The sequence below is a fragment of the Ruditapes philippinarum genome, unplaced genomic scaffold (genome assembly GCF_026571515.1).
Source record: "Ruditapes philippinarum isolate M1 unplaced genomic scaffold, ASM2657151v2 ctg929_1_1_1_1, whole genome shotgun sequence".
Taxonomy (NCBI): domain Eukaryota; kingdom Metazoa; phylum Mollusca; class Bivalvia; order Venerida; family Veneridae; genus Ruditapes; species Ruditapes philippinarum.
Window position 1 is genome coordinate 154,643 of NW_026863720.1, and position 16,076 is coordinate 170,718.

The window sequence follows — 16,076 nt, forward strand, 5'->3', positions numbered from 1 at the left end:
AGATGACCTCTGGTACTCTTTTGTGCATTACTTAGGAAAGAGTGGGCACTTGACAAGAACTTTAAAATTTTGACCTTAAAAATCAAGATCATTTAGGGGACAAGGTCGTATTCAATATATGAAAATGAAGCTTTAAAGATTAAATGTGTCTGCAGGGACACTGTGACTTACAGACAGATTAAAAGAAATATGACACCCTTCTAACTGACATAATGTTACTTTTATTGAAGGTACAGATGTATTTTAACTTGATAACCTTATGTTGTGTTTCACTATTTTGTTTTCTATTTTGAGACAAATCTACAATGTAAAGGTCACAAGCTTGCTTTTATCTATGAATAAAGTATTACTACTGGATCGCAAAATTGCATGCCCACTCGCTGTAAGTATATTGTACTAAGAGTGATATCACATATATTTATCATTATGGATTAATTACACTTACTTATGGAACTGTTTCGCCACAATGTATTTGGAAAATTCCACTTTCATATAGGTGAACATTTTTCTTTGTAATGTAAACTGGAATAACTGTACAGCTAGAGACTCTCTCTGTTTCTTTTCCTTGGATAATACAGTAAACCACCGCCATGATGACCATCCTTGTGACAATAACCCTCGTCTGGAAATAATACAAGAAATCATTTGTCAAATACAAAAATTAAACAACAGTCGATCATATTTAGCAAGAATAACAGACATCGTGGCCTGTATTAAGCAACAGTTCAAGTTTGAAATTTGAATTTGAGAAGACTCTTAACCTGCTAATTTGGACTAAATTATATGTATATTGTTTTTATTACTTGTCAATACAGATTTCACATGTATACAGCATATCCTGTGCCTATTTATTTATGAAAGGGTGACCTGAATATTAACCATTTTAATGTCACATTATGTAACCAAATAAAATACGAAAATAAAATGGCTATAAGTAAAATATTGATCCATTACACATCCTTTAGTTGATCAGGCAAAAAAAAGTTGTTATTTATGAAATGATGACCTGACATTTCCTTTCAACAGCTTACCTAGCATGCATGTCTGCCTTGTGCTGTTTGAGACACTGTTGATAAGTGTCATACCATTCTAGGAACACCCTTTCCTTCAACCGCCTGTTGCTCTGATTCCGTAACATTCGAATCCTGCAGAAATATAGGTTGATGGAAATTAAAACTCTACCTATCATTTTTAGGCTCCTGATGATCAAAGAAAGTCATGCTTCAAGTTTACTCTATCTAATTTAGGCTTCTAAGGAAAATAAATGAAATCTGATACTAGAAAAACTAAAAATGATTATCAAAGTTCTGAATATCATGTACATGTATATGGTAAGTATAAGACAGAAACAAGAGGGCCATGATGGCCCTGAGGTCGCTCACCTGTATAGGCCCCCCACCCCCCCACCCCAACGTTGCAGGGCCAATTTAACCCAAGGGCTTTTATTTGCACAAACTCGGTAGACACCCATAAGAAGATGTTTCATGCTAAACATCTAAGCTCTAGCTCATTGGGCTTTTTGAAAGAAGATTTTTTTTAAGTTTTTACTATACACATATAGTTAAAAACAATGACATCCCTGGGGCCGGGCCAGTTTTTGACCCCAGGGCTTTTATTTGAACAAACTTTGTAGACACTTACTTGAAGATGTTTCATGCTTAATATCTAAACTCTAGCTATTTGGGTTTTTTCAAGAAGATTTTTAAGTTTTTGCTATATACACATATAAAGAAATCAATGACCCGGGGTGGGCCAATTTTGAACCCAGGTCTTTTATTTGAACAAACTTTGTAGACACTCACTAAAAGATGTTTCATGCTTAATATCTTAACTCTAGCTATTTGGGTTTTTTTCAAAGAAAATTTTTTAAGTTTTTGCTATACACATAAAAGGAAAATCAATGACCCCCGGGGCGGTGCCAATTTTGACCCCAGGGCTTTTATTTGAACAAACTTGGTAGACACCTATTAGAACATGTTTGATGCTAAATATCTTAGCCATAGCTCTTTGAGTTCTTTAAAAGAAGATTTTTTAAGTTTTTACTATATGCATATAGGGAAAATCAATGATCCCCCGGGGCGGGGCCAATTTTGACCCCAGGGCTTTTATTTGAACAAACTTGGTAGACACTTATTAGAACATGTTTCATGCTAAATATCTTAGCTTAACTCTTTTGGTTTTTAAAAGAAGTTTTTTTTAAGTTTTTACTATATGCATATTGGGAAAATCAATGACCCCCTGGGGTGGGGCCAATTTTGACCCCAGGGCTTTTATTTGAACAAACTTGGTAGACACCTATTAGAACATGTTTGATGCTAAATATCTTAGCCATAGCTCTTTTTGAGTTCTTTAAAAGAAGATTTTTTAAGTTTTTTACTATATGCATATAGGGAAAATCAATGACCCCCGGGGCGGGGCCAATTTTGACCCCAGGGCTTTTATTTGAACAAACTTGGTAGACACCCATTAGAACATGTTTCATGCTCAATATCTTAGCTCTAGCTCTTTTGGTTCTTTAAAAGAAGATTTCTTAAGTTTTTACTATATGCATATAGGGAAAATCAATGACCCCCCGGGGCGGGGCCAATTTTGACCCCAGGGCTTTTATTTGAACAAACTTGGTAGACACTCATTAGAACATGTTTCATGCTAAATATCTTAGCTGTAGCTCTTTTGGTTCTTTAAAAGAAGATTTTTTAAGTTTTTACTATATGTATATAGGGAAAATCAATGACCCCCCGGGGCGGGGCTAATTTTGACCCCAGGGCTTTTATTTGAACAAACTTGGTAGACAGTCACTAGAAGATGTTTCATGCCAAATATCTAAGCTCTAGCTCTTATGATTTTTTAAAAGAAGATATTTAAAGTTTTTTCTTTCGGTTGCCATGGCAACCAGAGTTCTGCATGGAATTAAATTCTTTGAACAATTTTTAAAGGTGACCGCCAAAGGAACATTCCTGTGAAGTTTGGATGAAATTGGCTTAGTGGTTTATGAGTAGATGTCATTTAAAGTAAAAGTTTACGGACGGACGACGGACGGACGGACGGCCGGACGCCGGATGAAAAGCGATCACAAAAGCTCACCCTGTCACTTTGTGACAGGTGAGCTAAAAAATAAAAGAAAGTACTTGCAAACTTTGGTAGTTTCTTCTGATCTTTTTTCTACTAATCTGAGTATTTGAAACTTTTGTTTGTAAAAAAACATCAACAAAAATCACCCTCCACCATTGGGTTAGAATATGCACACAATGGGGATAAAAATACATCTTGTTTAAAACGTGCAAATTCTTTTATTTACATTTCAACATATAACTAATGTGTAAAAAGTAGGATGATAAGAAAAGATAAAATTTAAATAATTATAATCCATGAACAAATGAAATTTTATGATAATTTTATAGATCAATTTATTCATGAATCTATATAATAATGTCAGTCTGAGCCGTGGAATGCACCCCTAACATTCTGGTCAGCATGGTCAGTGCAGTCTACAAAGCAGGGGTAGACATTTGTAACTACATAAAAATAAAGCTTCTAAATTTTGTGCTGAGATAATAAAAGTGGACCTTTAAAGCACTTATATAACCTTGACTGCTAAATTTGTGAAATGGTCTTGTCTGGCTTTTGTTTATTTTATCTGGTGCTTACATAAACTGGGTCCTTTATCATAAAGGCTGGCACTCAACTATTTGAGTAAAATCAAATTTTGATGTACCGGTACATAGTAACAAAAACAAAACAAAACAAAGTTTAACCAATAATTACGTTGGCATTAAAAGGGGACAAAAGGAAATCTTTTATTTAATAATTGTTCATACCATATCTATACACAGTATTATAATGCCAAGGGATAGTGCAATTATGTCCTCACATTTTATATACCCGGTACCTATTATGTGGCCACATGATACTGTTATGTGTGAATGTGATAATATAACGAGGCTGAGAGAAAGGTATTAAGTATATATGGGCACTTAACACATATTGCATTACCATATAGTGGTTCCAATGTGCACACATAATCTCGATTTCCTTGACCACATAATACTACTGCATGGGCATATGACTTCTTACTACCATGTGCACATGACTAATATCTATCATTTGCAATGTAATAGTATAATGCGAATGCACATATTAAAACAGAGATGTCCCCTTTATGCCACCGTAAATAATACCATGAAACACAAATTAATACATCAATCCATATTTATAACTCTTGCATGTTTTATTTACCTCTGTATTGGGGTGATAGGCAAATCATCCAACCTTTACATAAAGGGCATATCATTTTGTTAAACCATAATTAATAACAAAGGTAAAAAAATAATTGTTTATCATCATCAGGTATTTATAATCAATACCATTTCTATCTGTGAATAAAAATGATGATAAAATCGTGTCAATAATCAGTCAAATTTTGCATAAAATATGCATAGTGCAACAAAAATTTTTTTAAATAACGTTATCTTCTTTAAATAAACTTTTGAAAGATTTGTTTTTCTCATCTGAAGGTATCTTCTTAAAAGAGATGTTTATACAATTATGCACTGTTTTTCCAAGTTTCCAAATATTCTTACAGAACTTTAAGTAGGAAACATTTAACAAAACAGTTATCTTTCAAATTTTCAATCTTTAATTTCTTCATTTGTATAAACAAAGACAATAACATGGCCATCGTTTAAGGTTGTTCAAAAGCCCGAAGTGTTCTGCTGATAAGTTGTTTATAAATCTCTAATGCATTTTGTAAGAACACCGTAGACAAAACATTAAAATGCCTTTTTACTTCAGTAAGCAATTAAGAATGGGCTTGTTTAATATTTGTCAAGAAAAAATAACGATTCAATAAATACTTCTATAAGAAATTTGAGAGTAATTTTCCAATAAGTTCTTTGTTCTTTAAGTTTAGTTTAATTTAAACTTAATTTATTGCAAATTTAAAGCAATTATGTAATACCCCTCTTCTGTGTTCATAAAAGATTTTAATTAAACAAACATAGTACGACAAAACTTATTCTTAACGGGGAATAGCAATAGAAGTTATAAGTCGTAAGCCATAAGTCAGTGTATTGAATTTTAAGAGAAATTATAAGGTTTAAAAACTGCATTTCTATACAATGTGTATTTTTATACAATAATGTTTTAAATATTCATTAAGAGTTCGACTGATGCAGCGGCTGCATGATCTTGGTCTGCACTGGCGGCATGTGTAAAATTTGTGCCCCCAGCTGCAGACAAGGGTTTTCTTTTTATTCCATGTAATTAATATACATTTGTGTATATTATAAGTCTTGGGAAATCTACATTATGATACTCAATATAGGTTGAAAAATAGTAAATTTTAAAAATGATAATATCTTTTAACACATCTATAATAATGAAAAATAATAGGAAAATAGTCTGTTTCTCTAATAAAAATAACTGTGACTAATGTAAAATTTGTGTACATCTACTCTTTGACAAAAAAATACCCATTCTTAACAATTACTTTGTATTTCTCCTGCAAAAACAAACAAAAAGTCACCAACATTAACAAAACAGTTTTATAATGCTTATAATAATTAGGACAGTAAAAAGAGTATAAAAACAAAAGTACCATAGATATCAAAATGTCCAAATTTTTATCAAAGAATTACCTTTCAAAGAAATCAAAATTCCATAGGAAGAAATGAATGTGCTCAAATTTTTGTGTTATAATGAGAGATAAAATTTAAAGTTTTTATGGAGATTTCAAAGTGTTGGTTGAAATACCAATGTGCTGTGGTATCATTGTGTTGATTTTTAACAATTCTAGTCAATTTTTGACTGGTATATTAACAAGAGGGCCATGACGATGGCCCTGAGTGGTCGCACCCTGTATATAGGCCCCCAACCCAACCCCCCAAAGTTGCAGGGCCATTTAACCAAAAGGGCTTTTTATTTGCACAAACTTGGTAGACACCATAAGAAGATGTTTTCATGCTAAACTCTTAGCTTGCTAGCTCATTGGGCTATTTAAAGAAGATTTTTTTTAAAGTTTTTACTATACACATATAGTTAAAAACAATGACACCCTGGGGCCGGGCCAGTTATTACCCCAGGGTTTTTATTTGAACAAATTTGTAGACACTTACTAGAATTGTTTCATGCTTAATATCTAAACTCTAGCTATTTGGTTTTTTTCAAAGAAGATTTTAAGTTTTTGCTATACACATATAAGGAAAATCAATGACCCCGGGCGGGGCCAATTTTGACCCCAGGTCTTTTATTTGAACAACTTTGTAGACACTCACTTAAAGATGTTTCATGCTTAATATCTTAACTCTAGCATTTTGGGTTATTTCAAAAAAGATTTTTAAGTTTTTGCTATACACATATAAGGAAAATCAATGACCCCCTGGGCGGGGCCAATTTTGACCCCAGGGCTTTTATTTGAACAAACTTGGTAGACACCTATTAGAACATGTTTGATGCTAAATATCTTAACCATAGCTCTTTGAGTTCTTTAAAAGAAGATTTTTTAAGTTTTTTACTAATATGCATATATAGGGAAAATCAATGAACCCGGGGCGGGGTCAATTTTGACCCCAGGGCTTTTATTTGAACAACTTGGTAGAAATTATTAGAAATGTTTCATGCTAAATATCTTAGCTCTAACTCTTTTGGTTCTTTAAAAGAAGATTTTTTTAAGTTTTTACTATAATGCATATAGGGAAAATCAATGATCCCTGGGGCGGGGCCAATTTTGACCCCAGGGCTTTTTTTGAACTAACTTGGTAGACACCTATTAGAACATGTTTGATGCTCAATATCTTAGCATAGCTCTTTGAGTTCTTTTAAAAGAAGATTTTTTTTTTTTTTTACTATATGCATATAGGAAATAATGACCCGGGCGGGGCCAATTTTTGACCGCCAGGGCTTTTTATTTGAACAAACTTGGTAGACACTCACTAGAAGATGTTTCATGCCAAATATCTAAGCTCTAGCTCTTATGGTTTTTTAAAAAGAAGATATTTTTAAAGTTTTTTCTTTCGGTTGCCATGGACCAGAGTTCTGCATGGAATTAAATTCTTTGAACAATTTTTAAAGGTGCCACCAAGGACATTCCTGTGAAGTTTGGATGAATTGGCTCAGCGGTTTATGAGGAGATGTCATTTAAGTAAAGTTTACGGACGGACGGACGGACGGGACGGACGACAGACGCCGATGAAAAGCGATAAAACAAATCACCCTGTAAATTTTGGGGACGGGTGAGCTAAAATTGATTAATTTTTCAGTGTTTTAATTTGGATTCAAGGTTCTTGATATAAAGGGTTAATTCATATTCTTTGTGTGATTGGAAATAAAATTATTGATGGAGGTACAAGTTGAGGAGATACTGTTATTATTCAGATAGAATGTGTTGTTGGGGTATGAGTGTTGATCGAGGTAAAATGTGATGAATATCAATGTTTTTCTTTTTAAATTTAAAAAGGTTTGATTAAGGTATATTTGATGAGTATCATGTTCAAGATAAGTTTTTGTGTTTTTATTGATTTGTGATTGAGGTTTGGTGAATGTGGAAATAAAAATTTTTACGAGAATGTCTTTACTGAAGACAATTTTTTTATTATAATCAAAAACTTTTTTTGGGTTAAAATCGTGTTAAGGGAAAATACATGTAACATTTATGGGTATTATGAAAATAACAGTGCGTTTCCTTGAAAATTAGATAAAAAGATGTTTAAATTATTAATATCAATGCCTTTGATAATAACTATGAGTCATTAGAACTCTACATTCATGGGACCATTAATGTGTCTATTTTTTATTTATAAAATATCACTTTGTGTATCAATGCATCAAGATTTTAACATATTTTTTAAATACAGCAAGGAAATTTCAATATCATATTATTATAGTGACATCAATTTGTTTTTAAATCATTTGTGTTATAAATCAAATATTGATGTGATAATTAACTGTATTATTATATCAATGCTTTAATGCAAATATTAATGGGATGACAGCATGCAATTTCAATGTGTTAAAGGTGCATAATTACTCAATATACTTTGTTTATAAAAGATAAGAAAACATTTTAAATGTCAATGAACTGTGAAGATATCAACAAATTTTAAAGTGATATCAATGTTCTAAATGGTATTGTATCACACATAGATGTAAATAATATTGTATCAATGTAAATATTGAAATATCATTATTGTCTATGTTTTAAGACATATGATTTTTTATTAAGACATAAATGTTAAGTTAAAAATTAATGATGGAAACTTATAAGATGATTATACACATACAATCAGGGAAATCAAGACGTGCATTAATTTTCTAGGTCACTAAATTTTGATGACAAATTAGAATCTTTGAACTTTAAATGGATCACAATATTTGTAAGAATAAAATTAATGCAAGTGCAATAATTGGCAAATCAAACAGATGCAATGCAGAAGAAGTTGCTACTGAAAAATTACCCAAACTGAAAAGCATTGCAATACTTTAATACTCAAATAAGGCTAAGAGTAGCACAAAAATATGATTTCAGATTTATTTGCAAGTATATTTCTTAATATTATATTTTGCATACCTTCCTGTTTTAAATGCCACAGTTGATTAATGTAAGAAATTCAAATTTTAATGTTTATAGGCTTTTAGACTTTAAAAGTTTATATTATTTCAACACTGTAACACATGGAATTTCTTCATTTTATGTACATTAAGCTTCTATAGCCTTAGGGCATCTTACATGTAGATAAAAACAGTCCAAAGAAAGAAAATATGAGTTTAAGTGACAGACATGTAAAATTAAGACCGTGTCTTAAATTATACATAATCCGTCTTAAACAGGGTATGGATATAGTATTTTCAATCAGTGTCATACAGAAGCTTGTATTTTTATATTACAGTAGTCTATCCAGCATGAATCAGCAGAAATTTTTGGATGACTTCATTAATGCTATTGATAAAAAATTAATATCAGTCGAGAAAATATCTGTAGGGAAATTCATGCGTGTATTTCATAATCCTGCACAATATACCAATGGAGTTAGTCTCACTTAAGTGCTTTTTAAAGGTTACAAGATGAATTTAGTTGAATTATTAAAGGGATACTTAGGCAAAATAATGGCAAAAATATAAAAATGATTTTCTGTACTCAAATCACCCTAAAATGACATTTCTTAAAGTTCCAACATGAATTTCTGTATAAATTCTATATATTTTGGGTTTGAAGTTTAAATATATCTATATATGTTGAACGAAATTTTGACGCAAACAGAATCAACGAATAGTTTAAAAACAAGTCATGGGATTTGAACAAACCCTGGAAGTTACAATAACAAATATTGTGGATATTGTATGATTGAAACAAGTCTAAGTAATTGATTTGACATGTTTTTTAACGTTTCCAGAGTACAGAGTGACAACTAATGTGAAATTTTAGCGCTCTAACCTGACCCACGCGGGTCAAGTTAGGAAAACACCATTTTATTCTTTATATGGAGAAAAGTTTTGTTCCTTTGACTGTTTAGTGTATTCATTTTGAGGACATTTACAGAATAATGAATGAAAATTTCAAAACTAAGAAATGAAAATTTTGCCTGTGTCTCCCTTTAAGGTGTTATAATAAATGGAAACATATCTTGACAATATGCTTATTAGTACCGTAACAGTTGTAAATTATGAAATATAGGTTACACTGACACTGTTAAGGTCAAATGACAATTTTTCAGCATTTGTAACTAGTGGAACAAACACTTCAAATGTTCCTTCATGCATCCTAATTCCAACCACAAACAGGCATCTGAGTAGAACATGATTGACCATCTTTAATCTAACCAGATGGTTTCCTCACATGAAACAATCCAAATTCCCTGGGCTGGATTCAAACCGGCAGCAACGACTGACAACAGTTACTGTTTAAAAGTCAGCCACTTTAAATTACTCAACCATAATGGCTTTTTAGATTTTTAACTGATTAGGTAAAAATTTGATAACATGATTGAGGTAACGATAATGACATAATGAGCGAGGGATCGGATAATGATTGTGACACTGTGAAAAGATACACTGACAATATGAAACAAACCTTGACACCCTGTGTAACAATGAACCCTTTGATATGTAAAAACACATATGAACAGACAATAAAAAGGTTTAAATGACTGATAATGTAACAAGGGAGGTAATGTCACAATACACCATTTATGCGGCACACTTGCACGATGATAAGATATTATTTATTGGTTCGGAGAGTTTACGGGGAAATTTGGAACAACGTGATTTTTGCAGTAAATAAGACTTACTCGAGATTCGCTATATTTCCCCTCGTTCTCAAGCTAGTTATCATAACAAAATAAATACAGCAAAATAAAAAAAATGCACAATAACACCTTTATTTAACACCATCTTTATTTAAAGACCACATTTTGAAAGGCAACAATATGAACCCTTTTCAGAACTGCCAATAATTATGCACTCATAATATCTAATTTTATATTTTTTTTCATATTTATGTATTAACCAATCATGTAGTTGTCTCAGATGACCTTATAAATTTATGGTCATATAAATACCAGCTTAAAGCATTTGATTGGTAAATTTTAAAAAATCAAATTTTATAATCAACAGATGAAAAGCTTCCTTACATATCTGGTTTTCAGACTCAATTTTAAAACCAATAGTCTTTGGTGTTTTTTTTTCTGAATGTGGTCTTTCATAAGTAAAGGCTTGGTAAAGTCAAATTACAACTTTAATATAACTACAAATTAATAACATTCAAATATCTACATAATTATACTGTTTCTATATTATGCTTTTATTCTATAAATAACAGTGTCTACTATTCATGTAAGTATGCTACACAACAGATTAATGATCTCCATTAAAAGAAAAACAACAACAATTCATAGTAATGTCAATAAAGATTATCTACTTAATATCCAGCATTAACTTAATAAGCTTAAAAAAAAGCAGTCAGCATGATAGTGTGCTCAACTATTCCCAGTATCCTCTGCTTGACAGTAGGAAAAGGGGCATAACTCTGTTAAAAGGTAGCACAGAGTTATGGGACTTGTGCCCATCATGTTGGATAATCACAGAGACCAAGAGTGTGAAGTTTCAATCCATTCCTTTCTTGAAGAAACCAACTTGTATGCTACAGAAAAACTGTATGAAAAATGGACTTTATAAAAAACATAGAATTACCCGTTTTTAATGGAGATCTTTAAATCTGTTGGAGATAATATAATACTTTATTACCCTTCCAGATTTTTTCCTTCTTTTTGATTGGATATTGGTCACCCGAAAGAAATTGATATTACCGAGCCAGACGGGTAATATACACACTACATTTCCCCGTTGGGTACCCCACGTTGTAAACAACATGGGCTGTGGCGATGCGCGTACGGTTTGATTTTACGCGAGGTAAATTCCGATTTACAAGCACTTTTTATCTGTCAAATGATAAATATTTACCAAAACAGAGTAATGATACATATTCTCATCAGAACTGAAAAGAAATATGACCTTGTGAAATCTTGATATTAATTCCAAAAAATGCGTTCAACAGACCACTCCTTTTCTCTTGTTTACATTTGTTAGGTTCGAAAGAAAATACGTCATGTATTTATGTGACATCATGTTGTGGTGAAAGGGTACCCTAAAGGGAATCTTATTTCGACGTTTCATTTGAAGTAGCAATGATTTATATTAAAATGGTCTTAACTCGGCAGGGGAAGGTTAATAAAATTATTATTTTGGTTTTTCAAGTGATATATGTGGATATATTACCTGCCAAGATAGAATTTCACCCTTGCCTAATGGCTTGGGTGATATAAAATCTTGACAGGTAATATATCCACATATATCACTCCAAAATAAAACTAACATATAATATTAACATGTCATTAATCATTATGAGTAGCACTAAATCAATTTCAAGATAAATAAATGCATATGAAAGACGAAATGTACGTACTTTTGTGCCTCTTTTGTAAACTGTCTCCATCGGAAGAATGCTTGCTGAAGTCGCAGACGTCTGTTTTCTAAGGTTCGATACTTCCACTACAATTGAATAATAATTCTTTGAACCACGTTTGAAAACTATGTTCTTTGTTTGATTTTAGTCCAGACCATAACTGTAAAAGGTCATCGTGTTGATATTCTAGAGTTACTGATAACAGCAAGACCATAGGTGCTTCTTAGTGCATTATTTCAGGCATAGAAGCCGGCACCTGAGTAGAACCATTGTCCTTCAGTATAAGATAACCCTCTTATGATCTTTGGTTTCACAGAAGTAACTATCTCTATTACTGGTATGACTATTTGCAATATAGTATGACCAGATGACCAAAGAGTTTTACCATGCTAAATTCATATGATAGACTTAAATTTAAGACTGTCAAAAGAGGGATTCCAATATCAAAACAAGTGCTGCTTGTAGGACAGTGAGCTAGACTATCCTCAGTGCTTAAGAGTAAAGCAAGAGCCTGGATAATGTAAAATTTTCTAAATAAAGAAAGGGCCATAATTCTATTAAAGTCCAAAATTCATGCCATTTATGTTCAAAATTCATGCAAGATTTACCTTGGTAAATATAGACTGTAGCAACATGATATTGATCCTATCTTGTAGCATACCCTGTTGAAGTTTGGACCTGTTGATGGCCCATTTAAATGCGTTCATCCCCTTCTGTAAGGTGTGTCTCCTGTGCAGGAGCTCAACCTGACGATGCAGCCCGGCATTTCTACTGGCTGTCTTCCAAACATTGAAGTAGTAGGCCAACACATTGGTTCTGTAGCATGTGTCACTCCTGAAATGAGAATTAAGTTTCACTTAAACTTTTCTTAAGTTGAAGTCGATAATTCAAGATTCAAGAGCCTTAACTAATGCTAAACATTTTGCTCTTTACATTACATGGTGACACTCCAGCTCTACTGGTGGAGGAAGACCTCAGGTGCCCTTCCATGCATTATGCTCTAATTCGTTACACTCAAACGAGCATAAATCATTTACATTCTTTAATAATACACCTTTGAAATAATAAACAACACAACACAGAGTTTAAAGAGGCTAGAGGGAGTATTTGAAAGCCGTGGCCCTTCCATGCATTATTTCAGACACAAACGGGCACCTGAGTAGAACCACTGACATTCCGTAAGCAAGCTTCTGATTAAATTAAGATAAACGTCAAATAAAAATTATCTATTTACGCTGTTTTTTAAATATAATATAGATATATCTTTATGCAAAATTTAAGTATTTTTATATCAAAAGTAACACTTAAATCTTAATATACTGTTTGTGTACTGAAGATTCTTAAAAATATGCATATTTGTAATAAATCTTTTATCAGCATTTAAATACATGTATTATTTAACATAGCTATTATCACATCTGTTGTTGCTTTTTTAAATAACTTTCCCGGTGAAGGCCTATGCCATAATGTTAAAACATCATAAAAGTCATATTCATGTGTATTTGTTGATTTTTCTATCTGAAAATTGATAAATTTCATAGAGAGAAAAAGAAATTCTGTGTAGGACTGTCTTAACCAATGAAATGCCTTGTTTCCTGACTGACAGATCCAACTTACTTCCGTAACATGACACCATAGCTGATTGGACTAACTCTCTTCGCAGCTTGAGTAATTTCGAAGTTTCTCGCCTTTGCATGTAACACATTATTAAACCATCGGCGGAAACATTTCGCCTGAAATGGATAAAAAAATAATAAAAATGGACATATTTATTCATACAAAAAATCAAGGCTTCTTAAATTGTTAAGGCCTTTGATGCTACAGTTCACACTCTTGAGTTTAAAATTTTGATGAGCAAACAAAATGCAATTACTTAAAATGCAAGAATTTAACACCACTGAAGGGCCTTTGTGGCTGTGTGGTGAAAGGCAGCTGACTTCCAATCACTTATCTTTCATTGTTTTGGGTTCAAATCCAAAAGGACTTCTAGAGCTTATGATCCAGCTCACTTACATAAGGTCTATTGAAACTCATAATAATACATAACATTGCTAACATGCAAGAAGAAAAATCAAACACTATTTGCAATCACAGACGGGAATCTTTGGCTCTCTGAATTAATCATTTTGTGAAGACCCAGCAGAATTTCATTATCAGAAACGTTACACTCCTAAGTCTAACAACTTAAAAGATACCCTAAGTCCTATATCCCAGACCCAATCTCTACAGCCATTGAAAGAGTCTGATAATAATAAACACTATAATTACCATGAGCACCAAGTTTTGTCTTGTTTCTGTGTCAACATTGTAAAGTTTACGCAGCAGTTTCACCGCCTGGCACGTGGACGAGATTGACTCTCCGGATCGGATAGAAAATGGAAGGCTAAACACTGAAGACCTGAAAAAAGATCACAAAAATCTGAGTGCCAGTCAAATGAATATGTTATCCTGAATATTAAATAGTTATCTGATTCAAACTAGGATAAGCAATAAGTTATTCACAAGATAAATTCACAATAAAACACATATACAGTACAAAGCAGAAATACTCAGTGGTAAAGCTCACAACAGCTATTTTTTTTTAAAAATCAATTTTCATAATAAAATTTGGTAGTACTGAAATTTCAAGTTTGCAACATGTATACTATTCAAGATAAAATTTTGTTAAACTATATGTATTTTGCATTTATAATTATGCATGTACAAATAACTCTGCCAAACTGGGTTTACTGCCAAATCATTATTTTTCGTGGGACATTCATTTTTGTGGTTTTCATAATGGATAGGTCACCAATTTTAAGAGATCCAATAAAATGTAATTTCATCTGCTGTAAGATTCTTTTTTTTTTCAATTTACTTTTCTACAAAAACAGACAATCTACGAAATTGAAAACCCCCCGAAAATGATATTTGTGACAAAACCATAAAATTTGATGCCCACGAAATTGGGTGAATGTATCACAGTAAGCAAATACCAACTTTTAAATTATTTAATTTCTGAGAGAAAAACAATTCTTTTTTCTTTAGATTTCAGATAATTTTTGTATCATAAATATTATCAGCTTCTATAATCATCATAAGCTGCAATAATTATAAATAAGCCATCTACAAAGCTAAATCATTCTTTATGATACCCTCATTCATCATTCTGTGCAAAAAAACAACCACAGCACTCCAAACAATAATGTGGTAAATGCAATATATATATGGGCAACACAATTCATAAATATTTGCAATATGGGTAACACAATTCATATAAATATTTGCACAATCTATTTATCCTGTAACTCCAAGCCTCGACAAAGCCAGTCTGATAACTTAATTTGCATTAATTTTATAATACATGAGAACACAAATATCAGTGATTTGAGTATATGCATATTGATAGGTGCAATAGAAATACCATCACATGTTTCAATAAATTGATAATGGTCTATGAGAAAAATTGACAAAAACGCTAAAAACAGGCCCAGCTAATATATAGTACCTACACTTATTAACAATCCTAAAAAGGAACTTTAAAGCTCTTAAAAGAGGTTTTTATCTAAAAACATTCATACTTGCTAAAAATGTCCTGAAGACGTACTGATTAAATGTTACTTTTTTTACAGATAAATTAGCTAACATACTGTAAGTTTAAACTAACACAATAATCAACCCTATTAACTATTACATAGGTACTAGTGTATAATATAACTCTAAACACTCATTTTAACAATATAATACATTAAAAAAAATGTTTCTGAACTAAACTCTTGCTCGCCCCACCATAAACTCTTGCTCACCCAACCCTTATAACAACACTCCTTTTCCTTACTGTTAGATCTGTTCTTTTTTCCAATTAGATATATCTGCCCCTTATCTTGCCAGCCTCACACCCTTGATCCCCCCAGATACATCTACCACTAATTCCCTCCTTTTATGTTTGTTCAACTATGATACCCTGGCCCTCATTATCCCTTATCCCCCATCTTATAAATACAGCTGCATATAAATACTATTATACAATATTCAACTAAACATACATAAAATGCTAATTTACTTTACAATATCAAACTTTTTATATAAACAATATAAATCTGTAATAAATATGTCAAAATAAAAAAAACCAATATCAATCCAT

At 32.0% G+C, this 16,076-nt stretch overlaps 1 protein-coding gene across 4 annotated transcripts in view; it reads right to left on the reverse strand.

Moving 5' to 3' along the window:
• LOC132723125 (uncharacterized) overlaps window positions 1-16,076 on the reverse strand; it is a 62,142-nt gene that overhangs the window by 21,611 nt on the left and 24,455 nt on the right. For 3 of the 4 annotated variants that reach the window (XM_060707797.1, XM_060707796.1, XM_060707799.1), the window contains exons 3-9: window positions 14,222-14,351; window positions 13,571-13,686; window positions 12,562-12,787; window positions 11,954-12,039; window positions 4,237-4,269; window positions 1,032-1,145; window positions 446-622 (exon numbers count right to left, since the gene is read on the reverse strand). In XM_060707797.1, coding sequence (XP_060563780.1) covers window positions 446-622; window positions 1,032-1,145; window positions 4,237-4,269; window positions 11,954-12,039; window positions 12,562-12,787; window positions 13,571-13,686; window positions 14,222-14,351 — 882 coding nt within the window. The remainder of the gene's footprint in view (window positions 1-445; window positions 623-1,031; window positions 1,146-4,236; window positions 4,270-11,953; window positions 12,040-12,561; window positions 12,788-13,570; window positions 13,687-14,221; window positions 14,352-16,076) is intronic. The other variant, XM_060707800.1, reaches the window with a different exon arrangement.